This window comes from Labeo rohita, chromosome 13, assembly GCF_022985175.1.
Source record: "Labeo rohita strain BAU-BD-2019 chromosome 13, IGBB_LRoh.1.0, whole genome shotgun sequence".
Taxonomy (NCBI): domain Eukaryota; kingdom Metazoa; phylum Chordata; class Actinopteri; order Cypriniformes; family Cyprinidae; genus Labeo; species Labeo rohita.
This window is the reverse complement of record NC_066881.1, coordinates 10,932,533-10,956,297: the sequence shown is the minus strand read 5'-3', so window position 1 is coordinate 10,956,297 and position 23,765 is coordinate 10,932,533. Positions and strand designations below refer to the sequence as shown.

Genomic DNA, 23,765 nt, shown 5'->3' with positions numbered 1-23,765 from the left:
AGTGCCATATAATGTGTCTGTTTCACACATCTTGAACAGCTATGGCTACCTCTGCTTTCCTTTGTCAATTTGAATGTTGGATTAACTTAAGGCCAATCGTGAATTTTTCATGACTGTCAGTGCCAGTGCCATTGTAGAGGTAAGCTTTGTTGTAGTAAGTCAACAAAGACCACAAGTGACATTTTGATGAATGCACAGTCTATTTATTTCCACTCAACTGTACTTGAGGCCGGTCTGTTCATTCATAGTGGTACAGAAGATAACGTGAGGAACTTGTAGACGTAAATACCTGTATGTTTGCTTAAGGCACATTAGTTTATTAGAAATGATCATATTTAGTGTAGACACTGACTGCAGTATGCCTTGAGTGGTATTGGTTGCATTATAGTAGGACTGAAAAGTATTCTTAAACATTGCTTAATTTATAAAATACATTAAATGAAGTAGCTGGAGAATGTTATTTTCATGCCAATACAAAAACACTATAGTATAAGCTTATATTAAACATGCTCTTATTGCTTACTGATTTATTCAGATATTGCCACAAAGCTATGTCTGTTACCCTGCAAAATATAATTCCGCTTTGACCCCTTTGTATTAAAACAAGAACCAAGAGTCCAGAAATATCAGAAAACAAGAAATAAAAGCAAAAAGAATGATACCATTTATCAACACTTTATTTCTGCAAATTACCATAGAGGTTTATTAGTCGCAATGTTCAGACTTTCTCTCTAAACAGCAAAGGATCCATGTACAAAAAGATGTTTTCAGGAAAAAACATTATTACTTAGTTCAAATGTAAAACTGTAATGAATTAAGTATATAAATGCACTACCTACATTCAGTTCCTAGCTTTTTCGTAGGGTGGTATATTTACATTTGTTTGGATTATATACATTTTTTACACAATATAATTATACCCAGATGCTGAGCTACGTCTTAATTTGCTTAAACATTCATGACAGGTGTAAGCTTGAGGAGTGAACTCTGAGGGTGAATGCCGTTGGACTGGAGCTTTTCAAGGTTCTGCAGGAAACCACGATGCTTCAGTCCTTTAAGTATTGTGGAGTTACTGGAGGTTACACTCATATGTGTCCTGCAAACAATCAATGAAAAGGCAAAATATTTAATCTTTGATGAAATCCATAAAACGTTCATGTACACTACCAGTCAAAAGTTTTTAAACAGTATGAGTTTTAATGATTTTTTAAAGAAGTCTCTTCTGCTCACCAAGCCTGCATTTATTTGATCCAAAGTACTGCAAGAACTGTAAAATTCTGAAATATTGTTACTATTTAAAATAAAAGTTTTCTATTTGAATATATTTGAATATAATTATATATATATATTTCCAAGCTGAATTTGTAGCATCATTACTCCAGTCACACGATCCTTCAGAAATCATCCTAATATTCTGTTTTGCTGCTCAGAAAACATTTATTATGATGTTGAAAACAGCTGAGTAGAATTTAGGTTTCTTTGATGAATAGAAAGCTCACAAAAACAGCATTTATCTGAAATAGAAATCTTTTGTAACTTTATAAATGTCTTTATCATCACTTTTGATCAATTTAAAGCATCCTTGCTAAATAAGAGTATTAATTTCTATAATTTCTTTCCCTCCAAAAAAAAAAAAAAAAATTAAAAAATTAAATAAAAAATATTATACTGACTCTAAGCTTTTAAATGGTATAGTGTATAATGTTACACAAGCTTTTACTTCAGATAAATGCTGATCTTTGGATCTTTCTATTTCAGAGAATCCTGTAAAAATGCACTCTACTGTTTTAAATATATAAAACATGTTTCTTGAACAGCAAATCGTTATATCAGAATGATTTCTAAAGGACCATGTGACACTGAAGACTGGAGTAATGATACTGAAAATGTAGCTTTGATCACAGGAATAAATTACATTTTAAACTGTATTCAAATAGAAAGTAGTTATTTTAATTACTAAACATATTTCAGAATATTACTGCTTTTTCTGTATTTTCGATCAAATAAATGCAGGCTTGGTGAGCATTAGAGAATTCTTTAAAAACGTTAAAACTCTTACTGTTCAACAACGTTTGACTGACAGTGTATCTCCAAGTGTAAGTACACAAGCATGAACCCTTGAGCTGTGCTTAGTGCTTAAATTTGATTGCAGTATGGATATTTAAGTAGATCATTCAATTGTAGCCACATTAAGTGACTACATTTATGGATCAAATGCACATCTCAGATGCATGACCTCAGACTAACCTTGGAGAGTCAATCCCGCTATCAGCTGTGTAACTCTGGCTCTCTGTGGTTTCTCCTGCACAGGCCCCAGTAGGGTCATTTAGGCTTGCACTGATGTTGCCAGTATCCTCAGATGTCTCATTTGTCCTCTGATGGCAGTCTTTTAATTCTGGATGACAGATCCAGTGGTTAGATTTGCCAGCTTCTGCTTCATCTGCGGATTTATGTATGGTCTCAGAATCGGACTCCACTTCGCTTGTCTGACAGTAGTCAAAAATGCTGCTCTCCAGGGCTTCGGTATGTTCATCATTTGCCAAACTGGATTCTTGCATTCCTTTCCTCAAAACCTGGACTTCTTGTTTGGGTTTAGCACCTTTCTGAAGGCTCTGGTGATCTGAAGACTGCCACCTGTATTCGTGCGACCTGGTTCTGGTGGGTTTGTGATGAGCATGTTCCTCAGCGTGTCCAAAATGTCCATCCCAGCCACCGTCTGCACAGACAGGCTCACGACAACGAGCAGTGCTGGTTTGTGGTTTCTCACGGTCAAGAACACATTCCTCATTCAGGCAGATGGAGCTACAACCATCCTCATCCTCCACTGCCTTTTGATAGATGCGATATTCATCATCTGTATACACTTCACTCTCAGTCTGGCTTGTGTTTCTGTCCAGCGTTTGACCATCTGACAGTTGATGGCTAGTAATATTACCAAGTTCCTGGTGTGAGGACAGCAGATCAGGACGGTGATGAGACTCTTCTTTGGTGTTAAGTAGATGTAGGGAAAGTCTACGTTGAATTGTAGGCTTAGGCCACAAGAGGGGTACTTCTGTTTGGTCACAATGTGTAGCATGATCTATAGTGTTCTTTTGGTCAGGAACATGTCTCAAGTCTCCATCCTGACGTTTACTTTCTCTTACTCTTCCATTTCTGAACTCCCTGCTTCGGACTTTATTCTCTCTCAGCCTAATTTTGTCCTCTATCCTCAACGTGCTGCTCTCAGGGTAAGCCGAGCTGTAATCTCCACAAAGCTCTTGAACTGGTTGAACATCCAGGGTGGAGTCTACACCCTGTTCGCAGGATGCATCCTTCAATGTGTGAGATTTCTCCACACTGTCAGCAATTGCTTTGGGCCGGTGAGGATCCCAGGACTTTGACCTGTGACCTGGTCTTTCCCGGCGCCCGGAGTTTGGAATCTTGGCTTCTCTCCTCCTTTGTTCTTTATGGGTGATGTTTGTTTCCAGGTCTCTTCCTGGCAGTCCCAGAAATGGGTTGTCTATCCGTTTCTTGTAGACACATTTTGCATTCAGATCTTCGTGACTGTCAGGTTCATCCAAAGCGAATTCTCCTCTGAGGTGAGGAAGAATTTCATCATCTCCCTCTAAATCTTCAGCACATTGCAAGGTCTTACTCTTTGCTCTTTGTTTCTCCTTGGAAGAAGGTCCTCTTCTTTTGCTGCGAGTAGCTCTAGGGGCTGATTTCTTGCCTACGGCCTTTGAGGTATGAGGCCTCTGCTTAGTTATAAGGGCTTCAGTGGAAATGCCCTTGTCCACAGCTTTCTCTATTGCCCTCTCAGCTTTCTCCTCAAGCTTCTTCATAAGAACCGTGTGTTTTACTAGATTGTCCACAGTCAGATCTGGGTTGATCCGTTTGATGATAGCATGTTCTAGGTCTCTGGGGAGGTTGTTCAAGTCATCCTCATCCCTGACAGGCCATTCCTCCGGTGGGAATTGTCCGGAGAACGTGGCATATTCCTTCTTCGGCTTGTTCTCCTTCTTCCCTGTGTTTCGTCGGAAGAGGTTAAGGCCGAATTTGCGGCCAGCTTTCTCCTTGTCCTTACGGCTTGTGTTGGTGGATTTACTAATCTCACTGGCCTGGTAGTCTGCTGCGGTAGATGTGGATTGGTGTTGAATGGAAGGTTTCTGTTCTTTGGGCCACTTGAGGCTTTTTCCAGTGCACTCACTGATGCTGATGGATTGATGGTCTTGGACTGATGAAGGTACAATGGATGGAGGGGTGAAGCAGCTGCAGGATTTACAGTGGGCCATGACTGGAACCTCAGCAGATGTGTCCATGCAGCTCTCGTTGCTCACCAGGTACGTGATGGGAGGAGGTGACGGCAGGTCATTATCGCCAGCACTCCACCAATTCCTCTCTTTCACCATGTTGTTGGTGATGAAGTATGTTTGAGGGGTGACTACAAAGTAGCCCTCGCCAGTGTGATAGATCTTCCTCTCTTTAATAAGAGCTCCCAGAGCACTGTACAGGATGTCTTGAGTGGGAATGGTCATTCCTGAAACAAATATTATTGGTGTGAATATAGCTGTTTCATAATGACTATGAATTAAAGGAGACCTATTATGCCCTGTTTTACAAGACGTAAAGTAAGTCTCTGGTGTCCCCAGAGTGTGAATGTGAAGTTTTAGCTCATAATACCCAACAGATAATTTTTTTATAGCTTGTTGTCATTGGCACTTTTAGGGTATAAGCCAAAATGCGCCATTTTTGTGTTTGTCCCTTTAAATGCAAATGACCTAGTGCTCCTGGCCTCCTCTTCAGAAGAGGGCGGAGCTTCAAGAGACGAATATCACACATTGAAAATGTCAGAAACTCTCAGTAGCGGTGTTCAGCCTTACATGTATAAATACACACAACTGTATTTAAACACCTTATAAAGTGATTTTTGCATAATAGGTCCCCTTTAAAATAAAAATGTAACATGACGTAATATTGTGTTACCTGGGTGTGCTTTCATCATGTGATTGATCAGTGCTTCCTGGTTTACAACCACATTGGCGGCATTCATGTCTGATATGACAGAGCACAGTATTTCAGACAATGGAATGAACTGAGACTGGGAAATTGGTGACATCTGCACAGGGGACAGATCACCTGTGAAAATAAAATATATAGAACATGGTCAGTTGAAGTCTGTGTCATTTAAAATATGTATTTTAAATACATTTTTACACATAACAGATTATAATGGATAAAGAGGCTCTTAAATATAGGGTACAACGGATAAAGGCACCCCAGGGTAAAAGGCACCTTTAATATTATTTTCCTCTAAAACACTAGATGGCAGAAAAACATGGAGTAGCACTTTCCAAAACATCCACTTTTCAAGATACACGTGAAAATTTATCTGATCCTTGACGCAATCGTGGGCAGCAGCGCAAAGTCGATTCAGTGCTATTTGATGATTTTAAAAATGTTGTCGATTTAAGTAGCAAATGAGAATCGTGAAAAATCTTGAATATATCTTGAGAAAAAGGTCTTCTGAATGATTTTTAGTTTTGTTTAAGATAATTAAAACAGCAGTTTTTAAATAACAAAAGAATATGTAAAAGTATGGTATTTGGGGTAAAAAGCACCCCTGCTGTTGAGGTAAAAGGGCACAATGATTAACATGATAATAATTAGAAGGCTGACTTTTCCATTTGTTGACATGACATGGTTAGATTCAGATGGTAAATATCATATATTATGTTGGGTGTCCATCTTAGAGATAATCACCATGTTTAGAATGAAACCATCATATTTAAAAACATTAATTATATCATATAATAAAATATAATTTGTTGTTACTACTAAATCTATATGAAATTATTTGGGGATCTTATTCAATGCTTTCAGAATGTTTAGATTTTAAAATGATTTTGTTTCTGTATTTTAAAATATGTTTTATATTAACATTTTAATTAGGGCTGAACGATATGGACAAAATTTCATATCTCGATTTTCATGCCAGATATCTCGATATCGATACGATACGATATGACTACGGGTTCGGTGAAAACCAAGCATTTCTCAGAAAAATAAAAACAAAGCCTTCTTTTGAGACTGTGTACACAGGTACCATGTCTTTTGCAATGTGGTATGTTATAGCGTCTGTAATTTCTTTGTGTCTGGTGGACGTCGACTCGTACGGCGTAACGCTACTGAACGCGTCAGCAATCAAACTTTGCTTTGGCTTATTTTGGGATGACTGAGAAGTCCCCGGTGTTTCTCTCATTGTCATGCACTCTTCATGCAGCACGCGATGGTGTTGTTTCAGGTGGTGAAACATGTTTGTTGTGCTACCTTGCTTAGTCGCAATTTTTGTTAAGCACGAGCTGCACAACACGTCACTCTGGTTTACATCGTCTTTTCTGAATCCAAAATACCTCCAAATAATGGAAGATGATTTATGTTTTGGCACCAAGTCAGATTCTGCACTACCACCGGCCGCATTATCTCCCGCACTCATTTTCTTTCTTTTTAATTTCTCCGCTGTCTCTGTAGTGTGTGCGCGCTGTCTTTAGCGGTGCATTCAAGGGCACTCGTAAAACTGATGTTCGTTGTGTGACTGCCAGAGTTGTATGCAGGGCGGGGCGAGCGCGGAGAGGGGAAATCTATATCGTCTATATCGTTGCTTTTTTCGATAGTAATATCTTGAAAGTTCATATCTAGATATAGATACGATAACGATATATCGTTCAGCCCTAATTTTAATTGTTTTGAACATACATTAACTTAGACATTATTTAAAAAACATTATTTTTGCTAAATTATTTGTATCCATACTGTGGGCCTTTTACCCCATGTGTGGGGTAAAAGGCCCCCCTTGCCACCTTAAACATTTATAAGATTTTTAAACAAAATAAATTACTTGTATGATTTATTTTCACAAAAAAAAACTGTTGTTAAATGCAAACGTATATATTTTTCTGCAATTATACACTTTGCAGTGAAAAGCACATTTTTTCTTAGGGTGTGCCTTTAGCCCCGTTGTACCCTACCATAAGATTGACAGAAAACAACAAATCCTAAAATCCAAAGACGACTAAAGTTCAATCAGAAGTGAGATGATTTTCAATAAACACATTAATTACAGATGGAGTATTTTAACCAACACACAACAAGAAAATATGGGCGACTAATCCTCAATAAAAACTTGCATCAAGGACTTAGCATAGGTTGCATGTTTCATAGTATTTCCACAAATGGGCAAGTAGTAATTAAGACATCTAATTTTCATCTAACCTTTTCTGTTTTAACCACTGATGAAAAGCAAGTGGTTCTTCAGTTATCTGTGATCATGGATAGAGCCAAAGTCTTGATTATTAACTAGGGATGACTACATTAAATGTGGGACACTTGCCAGCACTGACTTTGCATTCTGTTGTTGATTAATTAACCAAAGCCCAGAGTTCATCAGTAACTAAAGGGCTAACCTCACTCAAACTTGGAACATTGTTGGTTGATTCATACACATACAGCTTAGCACATTTTGTCATAACACATTTAGATTTACTAACAGCTGGCACCAGCATAAAGCGCCTTTTGGCGTTAAAACAGTACTGTCAGGATTTACTAAAGACAAACCGTTAGGTAATTGGTGCTGAGATGGCGTGGACAGTTATTTTTGTGCCTGACCTTATTGAATATGCATATGTAGGAGTTTCTCTTTCAGACGCAAAATTTATGGGAGGAGAGTATTAAAATGAATCACGCAACGCGATTTACTAACGGTTGCGCTCGTCAAATTACTGGTATTTGCGCCATTATTTAATGCCCAAAAAGCATATCTTAAAGCAGGCGGTAATTTACGCTGCTCTTGGTAGATTGCACAGGTCTTTATGGAAATAAATGATCTGGCTGCGTTTGTGCACATTGTCAGTAAATCACACACAGAATTTAAGTTATTACCAGTATCTGGTGGCTATAGGATTCCTATTTACATAATTAAAAAATTAATAAAATCAAAATCACATATTTGTAAAACATTATAAAATATACTTTGTACTATATATATATGCAAAAGTAAATGAAAGAGGCATAGTCACTTTTATAAGTAGCCACTCCCATTTCTGTCCTGCACTTTTAGCTTCATTCATCTACAAGTTCCTGTTAAATGTCTGACTCTCTGCGTGCTTGGCAACTAATCCATTCTCCTTTGTTATAGGAGAGCCCAGAGATAATAGTAAGCTGAAACATCGCTTTCCACTTTTGACAGTTTTCCATGGGAAAAACATCCTGTTTAGAGTCTCAAACAGGAAACATCCTGTCTAAGTTCTCTGACCAACTGTAGTTTGAGAGATGTAAAAAGAGGAAAGACTGATGATAAATCCATCCTTGTCTTCTTTTTTTCAGGAAAGTGGTGTAAATGTGGGAACAGTGCATCCTTAGGTTGTCCTTGGGATGTATACAACGGTTTAGATGCTTTGACTGTAAAAACTGTGCTAGAAAACTCCTTAAATTTTACAATAAACATTTTAGGAGTAAGTGTGATATAATAGTCTTTTTAGAGTGAAAGCGGGAAATGTTTTGCACAACAATTGCTGACGTGGGTGTGTGGTTGTTACTAAGGACACATGTACCCTTAATTCCTCTCTCCAGGGAAACACTCTGGGCTCATTGTATCATGAAGCTGTTCTGACAACATTAAGACTTTTGTCACAAGAATACTTCACCAGATACCATGGCAGCCATGTCACACTACAAATAGTGGCGAGGAAGAAGTAGAAAGGGAGTGGGACAAGTCTTTTAATGTACAAATTACAAATGAATATAAAAATAAGCAGTGGCTGACATTCAAGCATAAATTAGAGTAAACAAGATTTGAAAATCACATGTGAATGTCTTGCGCATGGCTACTCAAATACCCATTTTGTCTTTATCGCATTACCCTACAGCTCTTGCCGGTCATAACACAGGTCATAGCAGGCCACTTTCATAATACTGAACTGACAAACAAGGCCATGAGATCACTGTTTTAGTAAAATACCAGTAATTGCATTTTTATATTTTATTTCAATTTTGGTAACTGATTTTTATTCACAAATTTTACATTTAAAAAAGGAAATAAATAAATGTGTGACTTTTCAACTATGTCAAGCTGCAGACATGCTAACCAAAACAACTTAATTATCGTTCGAGATTCTGTTAAAAACAACCTGGTCAGCTGTGGGCGTCAAACTTCACAGAACGAAAACCACAGAGGTAATTAACGTGTAAGTGCTCTGTTGATTCAAGCAACACACATATACACCACATATAAGGTGCTCTTCAGTGCCCATGTGCTTGTACTAATAAATACAGGATTTGAATGTGGTAAGGTTCATTCCTTGTCACAGCTGTAAAAATTACTTACATTATCCTTTCTGAACCAACCTTAAGTGGCTGAAACAACAAAAATACACATTGGACTGAAGTGAAAGGAGGTGGGAAAAAGAAAGTGAATTAAAGGTAACTTGATAATGCCACACATGTTGTTGAACCCCCTATGGGCAACTTCCTGCCGCTGAGGAATTCTGCGCTTCATGGGTGGCTGAAATCATATGCTTTTCTAGGTGCCATACATTAAAAGTCCTCATTTGGCAAATTAATAAGAGTAGACTGAAGATTTAATTAAGTTTTAAACATTTTGGTATGATTTAACAACGCAATCTCATGATAATTCATAAAATGTGGTTCTACAAAACATACATTTACTTACGTCTTTACAGACACTAAAACGTGCAATACTTCATATTTACAGCATCTAAACTTACAATACGGATTTCAGCATTTTAACATACTATACTGACGTACTGGCAACACCTAAAACAGATATAAATTGTAACGTGGCATTAATTTTATTATTATTGCATTCAGTTGTCATATCAATGGCATTATGTTTTCAATTGCATTATTAAATTATTTATTTTTGTAATATGAAACGATCTAGCATTAAAAGACTAACATTACACTTTAAACCCTTAAAATGAATAACATTTCTGCAATTGTTCTGTCATTAATTATCATGTAATGTTTACTTTCCTTGCCATGGGACACAAAAGGCGTTTTCTCTGACATGCTGTGACTGACAATAGAACCATAAAATACACCAAAAGCGCAACATAATTATCAAACGAATCAATTTTATTTGTGCACTGTAATCCAAATCTTCAGAATCCTGCAACTGTGAGGAACAGAACCAAATCCAAACCATTTTTCAGTGCCAGTGACACACTCATTACATATTTTAAACGTTTTACTGCAGGATAATCGAACACTGATGTATTTCTGATGAGGTGTGTTTGAATGAGAAATGCACGCCTTCATGGAGTGGAATGGATCAGGATAATAATCTGGATAATATTTTCAGCGATTAACGACTTAAATTCTCCTCTGCACCTCGTATAAAACTATTGTATCCCACCAGAGAGGACTGCAGCTGCAATGCATCATCATTTGGATTACTTCTGGTACTGTGTTTGACATTTTTGCAATCAATAAATTATTGTGATTGCACTTCTCTGTCTGTCATGTTTTTCTTTATAATGTACAGAAATTTCTGTGGTTAGGTTTAGAGGTAGAAGTGGGGTTAGCAACTATAAAAAATATCTTTTTAATGGTATATTGTTACCAAAATGGTAATTTCCCTTCATATTTCAGTCAATTACATTTTATATCTTTTTATATTTGCTATAAAATCAGTAGGTTTAGGTATGGGGGTAGGTTAAGCGTCTAAAAATCTAAATCGCTTATTGATAAAATGATAAAAATGCACTGACTCATATCTTAATGATATAAAAGATGTGTAAATATTTTACATGTTTACATTTACATTTATATTCAGCTAAAAATATATAGCCATTTTTACATTTTAAATGTTAAAATATGTCCAAATAGTAAATTTCAGCATCAATAAAATCTTACAAAAATGTACATTTTGTGCTTCTAAATGTTACCTACTAATACCTAAATAATGAGTCCAGGCTGGATTTGATTGACAAAATCAATAAAAATTCAACTGATTACTATTTTTTTCTAAGTTTACTATACAAACATGCCTTTTACAAAGCCATCGCACCACTAAAGAAAGTCCTGCATTATATAGGGGTTATCTGTGGTTAACCTAAATCAAGAAATGGCTAACATACGGTGGAAACAATATATTACAAGTCTGAAAGCCCAATTATTTGGACATTTTTGTGGCCTTTGCTCAGTGATAAAAATGTCTGAGTGACCTTAGAAAGTCAAGAGGTCAAGTATCTCATAAAATGCCATTTTTTAAGACATTCAAGTTCATGGTTCATTGAAACTGGAGAAAGTGAATGGGACAAACTTTAAGCACACTTTGACTTCAGTAGACTACTCAATGAAAATGATATGTCTAATTCCAATAAAAATACACAAGCTCTTAACATCGAAACTTTGACTTTCAAAAGCAATTTGCAAAGAGAAACATGCACCATGCTGCCTTTTAGATCTCTAGACATGCCCCACAGCCACCTGAAAGTTATGAGGTACTTTAAAAGACCAAGCCCCACCCTCCTAGAAACCTTAAACGCACCACGACAACCTGAAACACGATACTCTCTATCACAACATCACTTCAACTCCTTTACAGCCAAAAAATTATGCATGCATGATTACATTTTCACACAGAAGTCACAGACATGCAAAACAGATGCATCATCTATTCCTCAGAATCATAACCGTTAAAACTTCTGTGGAGATGGTTCAGTACTCCTTCAGTTATTCTGCTGGGAACTGAAACATTAATCCCAGTAAGCGTTCATGCCTTCAGACCACCCTTTAGATCTCACCAGTCACTGGCTCTAATGTTGGGACGCTCTTTTAACGCCAAAAACAATGAAGTGAGTAGAGTCATATGTTGTTTTGGAAAAGCTTCAGTCCTTCAGTACAGTATTTGTGTTCACATCCATGCACACATTCATTTCACCCTTTGCTTTCTTAGTTTTGCATGTTGTTGGTGGACTAATGAAAATGTTTTTGTGCTGTCATTAGTAGCTGTAGGGTTCCTAGTCACACCTTTTACTATGAAGGTTTTACAATGCTTTGCCTGCCATGTCACAAGTAAAAAGGCCCATAAATCCAAAGGGGCCCTAAACATTTATCCCTTTCAGCCACTCACAAACATGTAAACACACCTCTCACAAAATGAGTCTGGTGTAGTTTTGAAATGAAACACTTGTCTTAAATGTTAGCCATGTGAAAAGTTCTTCTACCAATCCTCCCACACAGGCATAATGGATGAACTCTTGCTGGTTGGTCAGGCTGATTAAAAAGCCATTTTACAATGTTGACATTCTTCATGATACTCTGTAGACTCCGGTACTCATTAACAGAAGAAACTGCCTCGCGCTGATAACAATGATGACGAAATATGTCTCCACGTTTATGCTGTCATTTTGAACAAATGGTATGTGATTAGTAGGCACTTTATCGTACAGCCGTTTGACACTGACAAACTCAAAGTACAGTGAAAACAAGTGACTAAACCAATATTTTGACTCTGTGAGGAGTCACAAAGACCAAAGATAAACATGTTCTGAAAGCCCCACCAGCTCGCTGTTCTGTATTGGAGAGAATAATGTTTTGTACATAGCATGTTGTATCAAGTCTCCTGAAAGGAGGTCATTTTCAATTGGTAGCATCTATCAGGTTTCAAGGCAAAAGACTAGGGACCCTTTTGAAGTTGATGCAAATGGGCCATGTTACGTACCACAGAAAAAGTAAATGTTCTTAGACCTGTGGTCTATAGAGCAAGAGTAACAAACACCATATAGCATGAAAAGTGATGTGTTTGGAATAGCAATGTCTACACTACCATTCCAAAGTTTGGAGGTCAACTGAATACTTTTATTGAGCAAGGATGCATTAAACTGATTGAAAGAGGCAGTAAAGGCATGTTATATAAGATTTATATTACAAATAAATGCTGTTCTATTCATCAGGGAATCCACAAAAATATTAAGCAACTAATTTCAACATTGTTAATAATAAGAATGTTTCTTGAGCACAAATCAGGATACTAGAACAATTTCTATGGAATCAGACTGGATTTATTACTGCTAAAAATTCAGTTTTGGCACCACAGGAATAAATTAAATTTTAAATATATAAAAATTGAAAATGGTCATTATAAATTTTAATAAGGTTGCACAGTATTATTGTATTTTTGATCCAGTGCAACCTTGGTAAGCTTAAAGATTAGTTCAGTCCCAGAATGAAAATTTCCTGACAATTTACTCACCCCCATGTCATCCAAGATGTTCATGTCTTTCTTTTTTCAATCAAAAAGAATTTTTTTTGAGAAAAAAAACATTCCAGGATTTTTCACCATATAGTAGACTTCAATAATGCCCAAGAGATTGAAGGCCCAAATTGCAGTTTCAATGCAGCTTTAAAGGGCTCTACACGATCCCAGGCGGGGAATAAGAGTCTTATCTAGCGAAACGATTGGTCATCTTCTAAGAAAAATACAACTTTATATACTTTTTAACCACAAATGCTCATCTTGCACTAGCTCGACCTCACACATTACGCAATCATGCACGCGTGATTACAAAAAAAAGTAAAACAACAATGTTGGACGATTTTGAAGTTGGAGGAGAAAATGAGATCCTACTCTACCTTTTTGAACCAAAATACACAGATGAAGAACTAACCACGTGTGACTTTTCCAAGGTGATTACACAGTATGTGAAGTCGTAGACATGCATCGCAGACCTAGTGCAAGACATTTGGGGTTTAAAAAGTATATACTTTTTTTTTGTTTAATTTTTTAATTTTTAGAAAATGACCCATCGTTTCACTAGACAACACTAGACCAGGCATTCACACAGGGCGTCAGTGTCAACGCCTCTCGTTTACTTTAAATGGAGTGACGTCAAGCGTTGTAAATTATCAGGAAATTTTCATTCTCGAAGTGAACTAACCCTTTAAAGAGAGCCAACTAAAATGAAATGGTAGAAATATTGCAAAACAGTCACCCTAATGGTCTGTAACTACTATAAACTCTTCCTTATTCCTCAAGGAATATTCAGTTAGCTTGAAGAGATAAGGTGTTTCATAGTTTTTTTACAACAAGAAGTTAAAGGAGCCACAGTTTACAACATTCTTACGCTGCTAATCAAGTTCCATGCTGGTAATTTCCACCAGATGAGAGCCATTTCCTCTGACCATGGCTGAGCTACATCAGATTTTGGGTTTGTTAACCTTACATTTGGAGGCCCTGCACATACAGTGAAGCTTAATCAAAGCTGCAAACAGCTGTAATGCCAAAAGCTTTGTTACAATATCTTGATTTCAGTTAAGTAGGAGCATGGAAATGGATTAGTCAGGTCAGATCTACTCAAGAATACACCATTTACATCATTTTTGGAAAGGAAATGCAATATTATAAGAATGGATATATGAGGTAAGATCTGTCCTCTAATTGCAAACACATTAGGTGCAACACTTAACAGTAGGTGAGCCGGATAATCTTTTCATTTGTTTGTACTGGCCTAGATCTCCACCTGGCTGTGAACTACATAAATATGTCATCCAGCTCAGATTTCATCAGGGATTCACTTCCTATGTAATGGAAAAAAGATGCTGCAAACAGTATATAACATACTGATTCTCAAATATACAGTATGATGCTTTCCTATTAAGACAGATAAGGGAAATCCATGTCAGCTGTATTCAAGGAGACATGACAAAATATCTCTGGACCACTCATGCACATAGACAAAACCAACACACATTCACATTTGTTCAAAACAAACAGTGAGTTCTCAAACTGAAAATGAGAAGTCTTGGGCGGTGCATTTCGATGGGCAGCTTAAATTTTTGAATGTTGAGATAATTGAAGTCACAGGAAGATGCATTTTTCCAACATGAAATTAGCTTCAGCAGACAGAAGGACAGAGAAGAGCTATGTGAGAGAGAGGTTAAGGACAAGAGTGTCCTGTCAGTGTTGTTTAACTACACTGATGGATAAAAGATACACAATTTCAACGGGTGAAAAATAGAGAAGTCTGAAAGAAATACACATGGCTGCTCGTGGCAGACTTTGGTTTGGGTGTTTGGTTATCTCGGAAAACATTCCATTAGTTGCTTTCTTAGCAACCTGATCCAGCTCCACCTTTATCTTCCAGAACTGGGCATGTACACAGCATATGACTCTCTTTTAGCCTGATCACTTGGATGAGTTAATTCACTTAAAAAATAAATAAATAAACTACCTACATGTTTATCCTGCATTCTCTGCTTGATATTTTAATGTAATTTATTACATTATAATAGTTTTCTGTGTAACTACACTCATGGATTATTCTATTATTTATCCTTGAGCATCTGCTTGTGATGATATCATATGCCACTCTTACAATAGTTTTTTATGTGCAAGCAAATTTTGTTCTTGCTTTTATTAGGTTTTTCCTCAAGTGAAAGAAAGATATGCTTTCATGGGAATAAGAAAGCTTTTGTTCTTTTACAAACACATGTTGGTTGAACTGTGCCTCCTCTGTTTACGGTGCACACCTGGAACTGTTGTGGTCAGCAATGACATCTTTGAGAAAAGTGCTGGGGAGCAATGACCTCTGGTGCCTTGTTAACCAAGAGGGCAGCTTTCAATGCATGAGAACCACAGGGTGTTGACCTCGGGATAAAAGAGTCCAGCACGACGCCATGTCACGGCTAATGAGCTGAGATCTGAGAGATGTAGTCTACGTTGCATAAACCTCCAACAAATCAGTTTACTTTGGTAGAAGCATGTGTATATGTTCACAGTTAGGTTTGAAGATAGCATAAATGTGCACTAACAAACACGGTCCAGCTGATAAAAACTTAAGTTAAACCAGATGGCATTGTATGTTATTGAAAATATCAGTGAGGTTAATAGTGCTCAACCTTACGGAACACCTCATTAGAACTTCGTATAGATGTTATACCCCTGAGTATGACGGCATTATCCAAAGCTCCTCAATAATGCAGAGACTTTAGACAGCCATTGTAAGTGCCTCAGATTTCAACAGACAGGCGGACAAGGGTAAGGCAACCTTGAAATTCTTGTTTCTGCAAATGCTTTTTACAGACATCATCTTAAACTTCTATAGCTCAGTGCACATTGTTCCTACGCCTCCAATTATATTTAGCTTCACTGATCAATGATGTATGAAGAATTGGAAGAGACATGAGCCGTTTCTGCACTGCATTACTAACTCGTCCAGCTTTTCATTTAGGCCACGTACACACTGTGAGTGACAACCGCATTTAAATGCAGGAATGAGTCCAGTAAATTATCGTTCCATGTGTGTATGGAACAGCAGTCACTCTCGCATTTGTAACCATAGCAATTTTTTGGCGTCTTGTGGGAGTGAATAAGAATTTAGCTCTTTTTTTAGCTAAATTAGCACTGACAGATGTGCTGTGTTTTGTTTATGCTCAGAAGGCTGCTTTAGAGAGCGCTGTTTTGCAGTGTTGCCATATCCTCTTATTTATAAGTGCTTTTAGGCATGTTGTTTGGTCTTAGCTCATAGAGCTAGACACTTTATGGAGTTAATATGAGATATATGATTTTTTGGTGTTATAAAACATAAAGCATTTGGGTGTTTTAGTGTTTTGGTTTTTGTGCTTGTCCTTGTTTGTTGTTGTTTTTTTTCTGTGAAGACCTGGCAACAATGACACTTTACCACAGGGCTTGTGAGCGCAACTAACCCTGTGTCAAAATGTGCTAAGGTTGAGACTTCTTTCACTTTTATTTTCTTGCATCTCACATACAGATGTTTAAATATGTCATTAACAACTAGTTGTTCATGTACATGCGGTTGTCACTACCTGATTTTTCGGGAGTTAATGCGGTTGCCGAATGCAGTTGTCATTCCCATATTTTAGCGAATCATTACAGAATGCGATTAGGGAGTAAAAGGTGAACTGACAACCAAATTTAGCTGCAGTGTGTACGTGGCCTTAGACACGTGCAGTTAACTTGCTTGAAGCTTCTTCTATATAATGGATAGTTTACCAAAAAACACAAGTGTGCCAATAGCTGTGTCCCAAATGACGCACTGCACTTATGCTATGTACTTATGCACTTTGCATTGAGCTGTATAGTATACAAATTCTTTAAGGTTATTTTATTCAGTCGGTTTTTGAGGAAAACATTCCAGGATTTTTCTCCATACAGTGGACAAACAAAGCCAATGGGTTGAAGGTCCAAATTGCTGTTTCAATGCAACTTCAAAGAGCTCTATATAATCACAGCCGAGGAATAACGGTCTTATTTAGTGAAATAATCTGTCATTATCTTAAAAAGAAAATGTAAAATTTATATATTTTTTAACAATCAACAAATGTAATGTACGTAATCCTTTTGGAAATGTCAGGCTTGGTTAGTTCTTCATCTGTGTACTCTGATTCAAAAATGTAGGATAGGGTGAAAAACATCTCATTTTCTCCTCCAACTTCAAAATCGTCTGATATCACTGTTTTACCTTTTTTTGTAAAGGGCGTCTGACTTTCTTTTCACGTTCACTTTGCAAACACTGGGACGGTACTTCCGCCCAAAAAAACGCATGTCCTTTCCAACATAATTACGTAATGCGTGAGGTTGAGCTAGTGCAAAACGAGCATTTGTGGTTAAAAAGCATGTATATTTTTTCTTATTCCTTGGCTGAGATTGTGTAGAGCCCTTTGAAGCTGCAATGAAATTGCATTGCAGTTTGAACCTTCAACCTGTTGGCTCCCACTGAAGCCCACTATATGGAGAAAATTCCTAGAATGTTTTCCTTAAAAACCTTATTTTTTTTTCCACTGAAGAAACAAAGCTAATTCACAAGTCACAAACTTTGTGGTCTAAATCAATATCAATGTGTATGTTTTGGAGAACATACAAAAGAGAGAAGCCTAAAAATTTGAGCTAAAAAGGTCAATGAGTATCATGAGCAAGAGGCTAAAAAAGCACAGCAGGCCCCAGTGAACAATCCGTCTTTTCACTTAATGTATACTGATAATCAAGAGGACAGAGAGCGAGGCAGGCTCATTCATCATCCCATCTGCTGATGGGTAATCACAGCCACTAACCCTTTCCTGCTGACTAAACACAGACCTAGAAAAACACTGAAAGTATTCAGAGCATTGAAAGTGTGTCCCATCTAAAACAATGTTAAAAAAAGCTCTTGGAGGTGTTATTTTCCAGTTACCTTATCTTACAGTTATATATCATTTCAATACTTTCATCAAACCATTGCCAACACAATGTCCTGGCGCCGTCTCCAGACAACAATAAAAAGACTCTATGCTACCACCCTGAGAATGAAACAAGGGACATCGGCTCCAGTAGCCAAGCTATAAACAAGACTGGTGGACACACTGGACAGGACATAACTCAGTACTATGGGCTCTAGTGAATAGGTAATAAATTACAAAAGACACTGGGCCTGGGCTTATGTCACCACAGCGGACAACCTGACCTGAGGTCTAAACATTTTTTTATATGTGTGAGAGTGTGCTTCCAATTTCCGTAAGAAGTGAAAAAAGCTGTGGTTTTAGCTTCCTGTACTCTCAGTCACATTATTGTGTGGTCCTAGCTCAAAAATACCCCAGTTACACATTATACTCAGTGTGTTAACATGCACCTTCATTGCTTGTGACAGCAAGAGCAAATGGCGGTTCTTACAATCTGCTTCGTGTTTGTAGTGGGCAAACCAGATGCCTCCCAGAAGCAGCGACACCTGAGGCAACACAAGTCCACACTGTCACAAAAGGTCTGTCACCTCAACATGTGACCAACGAAAACAATTTTTATCCCCTATCAAAACACAACAATAACCAGCATGAACTTTGTACCCACACTAAATCAAGATTCCCCATTATCTTGGTAGTTAACCACTTCAGCTTAAACTGAGCAGTGAAAATTGAGACAGAAAGAAAGAGCGGAGTCACACTGCTCCCCAGAAATCATATTTCCTGTCATCTGGAAATAATGCACTTATGTTGCACGCACACAGTTACGCCTAAAGCATGTTGAGGTCTCATAGGGAATTGTTGGTCAGGTTAGGTTAAGAGGCTACCTTCTACAGCGAACGGAAATTATGTGGTTTTCTATTATAGCCGGAGAAAAACAATCTGGGGACCTTTAGAAAGAGACAGAGGAAGAAAAGACATTCATGAGTACAGTGGATCTCCTATAGAGCATGTGGACCCCTATAGAGATTCCCTGGGAAAATGTCCACGCACACCACTAAAGGTTATAGTTTGATTTTGTAATGAAATATGTCAATGTTAGTAAGGATCTGTGAGGTGATAAAAAAAGAAATCATTTACAAATCTAGCTTTAAATTATTTTTAAATCATTCATACATAATTTTCTACTTCGTTTTAGGGCTGTCAAACGATTAATCACAATTAATTGCATGCAAAAGAAAAGGTAATTTTCTACTTTGATTTAGGGATGTCAAACAATTAATTGTGATTAATCACATGCAAAATAAAAGTTAATTTTCTACTTTGATCTAGAGCTGTCAAACTATTAATCGCATTTAATCGCATGCAAAATAAAAGTTTGTGTTCACATAAAATATGAGTGTGTACTGTGTATATTAATAATATATACATACACACACATACAAGTATGTCATTTTAAAATATTTATATGTATATATATTTAAACTTACATATAATTTATATGTACATTTTGTATATAAATATAACATTTTTCTTAAATATATACATGCATCTGTGTGTATTTATATATACATAATAAATATGCACCGTACACACACATATATATCAGGTAAACACAAACTTATTTCAAATGCGATTAATCGTTTGACAGCCCTACTTTGATTCAAAAGGTGGTGTAACCATCATGTAAAAAGTACTTGATGATTATCTTCAAAAAACGTTTTCAATAAAAGATAAAACTTTTGGTAACGGTTTATTTTAAGGCGTCCTTGTTACACATTACATGTACTTGCTATTATAATAACAATACATTATGCATAATTACATGCAAGTAACCCTAGGCCAAACCCTAATCCTAACCCTATTAATTAAGTATATAAGTACATGCACTTAATTAATACTAAGTACTTAATTGTATAATTACACTGTAACAAGGACACCAACTTTTTTGATACATACATATGACCCTCTTAGGGTTACTCCATTTGACTTGAACAAAATGTGCCTTTTCACAAAATAAGTGATTTTCTTTAGAAACATAAATGTTTAAGAAAATCTATCTATCTATCTATGTACATATCTATCTATTTGTCTGTTTGTTTGCCTTTCTTAATGTTAATTCCAATGCAATGTCTTGATTCCACTGCAGGCAAAAGTTTTCACATATTTATTTAAATACTGTTTTTGAATAGATGTTTTTGTATTTTAAACAAAGCCAGCTATTTATCTTAGAAATAACATCCGGACACAAAAAATTCTCCTTGACAATAATTTTCAGGATCTTATTATTGGTCAAAAAAATTGCCAAGCATGCATGTCTCGTTATCCAACATGGCCAAAGCTGTTCTTTACAAATTGTATGTCACTCATCAACAAAATGCTAAAGAAACACAGGTCAAACCTCAAGTCTTCCTCAGATTTCACTCTCGTGGGACTCACTTCTGTAGTCCACAGGTTCTTATTATGTTCAGAACGACCATGGGCTGTAGACAAAGCTTTTAGACGATCAAATGATTCCACATCTCATAACACCCCTGCAAATAGCCAAATGCTGATCACCTACCCACTGCTTTGATAGTGTATCCTTTGGGTGACCTCAGCGCCCTGCGCATCCACGCTTCCCTCAACACCTCCAAGTTATTGGCATTTCCCTGGACGAGAAGCACGGAGTTCTCCAGCCATCCCTGGAAGGAAACCTCCGACACGGCTTTGACGAGTCTTTTATTCCAAAAGCTTCGCGAATTTTGCGATTTAAAGTCCGCAAACACATCCTGTCCGGTGGTGCTGCTCGCACTGAATTTACTATCCTCGTCCCGACAGAGAACAACAGCGAGCGACGCGGCTGACAGTTGGACCAAGCGGTGCTGTACAGACATTTCTGCCTTCAAATAAATCTCATTCTACATGTAGTTTTGAGAATAAGACCTCATCATTCGGTTTGCTTAATCCAACGACTGTAATGTGTCACATTTCTGTAGAGCAGGACGCCGCCCCGTGTGTCTCGACTCTGCATGTGTACTTTGGTGTCTACGGGCTCCCAAGGCAACCGCCGCTGCTGACGGACTGACGCAGGGGAGGCGCGCGGCAGCGCACCAATCAGAACGCTTGTTTAATTATATGGGCGTGTCCGCGTCTGGACTGCCATTGAAAAGAATCTACAGGTAGCAAACAAACAGTGCAGAGAAAATAGGCGGTTAATTGGGCGCTTTATGCAGAGGGGTTTTTTTTTTGGCATTAAACCACAACTTAAAGTAAGTGTGACGATCAAAGAGTTATCAATACATTATTATTCTACGTCTTTAACTACCTTACATTTTGCAGTGGAGCTAGTGAACATTTCCAAGCAGTTTGTCTTACATTTTTATTTACACAAAATGCTTAAATATTTTCACAATTATTATCCAAAAACGTCACAGCAGTAATTTGTCACAATGAATCCTATTATAGACTAATAGAGGGTTTGCACTTACCTCAGGATTTGGTCAGTTACCTGGATGCGCATCCAGTTTGGCGATACTCAGATGTAAACAACAGCATGGATTGCACGGTTAATGTACTACTGAATATGTTGTACTGCTAATTTATACTGTCTAAACCACGGGAAAGAACGTGTGGAAGCTGCTAATTAATAGGTGGTAAAGATACGGACAAGCAGTATTATTTAAGATATTAGCTTAATATTTCACCTACCTGACTGGAAATTATAAGAACAAACTCAAATGCTGGTAAGATTTTTGCCCTGAAATAAGTAAAAATAGAAAATAATCTGACCAATAAGTAAAGCCCAAAACATGATAATAATTAACCATTTTCAGCAGCAATAATCAGCAAAATGTGCAAGTTTCGTTCAGTTCAGTGGCATTGTTTACGCTCTATGCCACCAATATGGCCGATCGATTGCGTGTCATGAACGGCGTGTATGGCTTAATATGACATAAATAATGTCTCTGACTGAAATATCTAGCAGAAAATTCAAAATAGACTTACATTATTTTTTAAAAATCCACATCGTTTTATACATACATATTTAGATGACATGAAATGGTTCCACTCAGTGAGCTACTGGCGCGAGCTGTTGCTATTGTAACCACAATGCAACTCTGTAAATAAAATACTGATAGGATGCCACATTGTGCGTCTTTTGGTTGCAATTTTCAGTTGAAGGGTGACAAGAGAAGTGATGTAAGTCTTCACTGCTTTCCTAGCGATAAGAAGAGGAGAAAAGAATGGGAAGATGCTTGTGGACGAATGAAACTTCCTAAAGACCCGCATTTTTGTTCTCTCCACTTTAGCCCTGATGCCTTTGAGACTTTTAGCAGACCACAGCTACTGAAAGAGCTTACAAATGGCAGAGACAATAAACACTAGATGCCCTGTCAGGATGTAAACATGTTGACGCTTGTCATGACACCACAGCCACTAAAAGAGTCTTTCAGCACAGATTTCTACTGAAATCCAGGGGCGTTTAGACTTGTGGGGAAAATCAGTGGTACGGCATTTGGTTTAAGTCTACGCTTATATTCAGTAGCTGTGGTCATCGTATCAGTATTTAATTATCCCAAGTTGTGTTGTGGTAAAAATAGCAACAGGTAGCGCCACAATATTTCACATCTTAATGGTGCCCCCCATAGTAGAAAATATGTATAAAATTATGTGGATTTTTTAAGTAACATAAATTTTTCATGGGTTTTCTACTACATATTTCAGTAATAGACATTATTTATGTTTTAAATAAAGCCATACAAGTCTGGTGTTCCCTTTAAGAAATATTTGAACTAAGAGTTTGAAACTGTCTGCCAGAGAAAACACTTTTGCGTAAGTGGAATTATGACTTAAAACCTTGTAAAAGGTTCTAAATGGGTGTTTTCGCAACAATGCCATAAAAGTACATTTTTTGTTTTTTCAGTGAACAGTTCTTAAAATAATCATTTTTATCTAGTGTGAAGAACATTTTAATAATATGAAGAACCTTTTTCCACTATAAAGATCATTTTGTGCATGTGAAAGTTTCCATAGATGTTAAAGGTTCTTCATGGAACCATCAGTGCCAAAGAACCTTTATTTTAATAGTCTGATTATACAACTAACCCTGTATCACACTATCATCAATAATGTGGTGAGTGTAAGAAGCATGAATACTGAGACTGAAGTATCAGAAATATCTGAAATAACTGTGTTAAGTTTAAACTCAAGCTTTGTCTCATGTATTAGATGCCTGAAATCAAACCTGAAGTTCTGGCATATGACAGACAGATCAAAAGGTGGCTGAAATATATGTATGGCCATAGGGCGAAGGTCTAGCAGTGGAAAAGGATATTGTGTTTCCTCAATGTATGTAAAGAATACATTCCCTCTTCCCACCATAAATCATGTTAAAGGTAGACGTGCATGACCGCACACTCTTTGGAAGATTGCCATATAATGCATTTAAAGACCCCTGCCAGTAATCATTTTCAATGAATAAGACCTTGTGTCTTTATGCATCTGTTTTAAAATGAGTCAAAGCATCTGTTCTGACCACAACCACATCAGGACCGGTCATTTTCTTTGTATATATCCAATTTCTCCAAAGTCAGTTTGATTCAAAGCTTTAA

At 37.1% G+C, this 23,765-nt stretch overlaps 1 protein-coding gene across 1 annotated transcript; it reads right to left on the bottom strand.

The window, feature by feature from the left end:
* Positions 1–659: 659 nt before the first annotated feature.
* Positions 660–21,196, bottom strand: stox1 (storkhead box 1). Its single transcript, XM_051126086.1, has 4 exons — positions 20,735–21,196; positions 4,963–5,115; positions 2,248–4,516; positions 660–1,096 (listed from the first exon to the last, which is right to left on the bottom strand). Exons 1-4 carry the CDS (start codon positions 21,045–21,047, stop codon positions 949–951), a joined length of 2,883 nt encoding a protein of 960 aa, XP_050982043.1. The 5' UTR covers positions 21,048–21,196; the 3' UTR covers positions 660–948.
* Between the last annotated feature and the right edge of the window lie 2,569 nt (positions 21,197–23,765).

What these genes read in the sequence shown, in the direction of transcription:
- stox1 (XM_051126086.1), bottom strand. Translation starts at nt 21,047, where the DNA reads ATGTCTGTACAGCACCGCTTGGTCCAACTGTCAGCCGCGTCGCTCGCT. An exon ending in ATACACTATCAAAGCAGTGG is followed by an intron (nt 5,116 to 20,734) that starts GTAGGTGATCAG and finishes TTATTTTCACAG; the next exon opens with GTGATCTGTCCCCTGTGCAG. An exon ending in AGCGGGATTGACTCTCCAAG is followed by an intron (nt 1,097 to 2,247) that starts GTTAGTCTGAGG and finishes GATTGTTTGCAG; the next exon opens with GACACATATGAGTGTAACCT.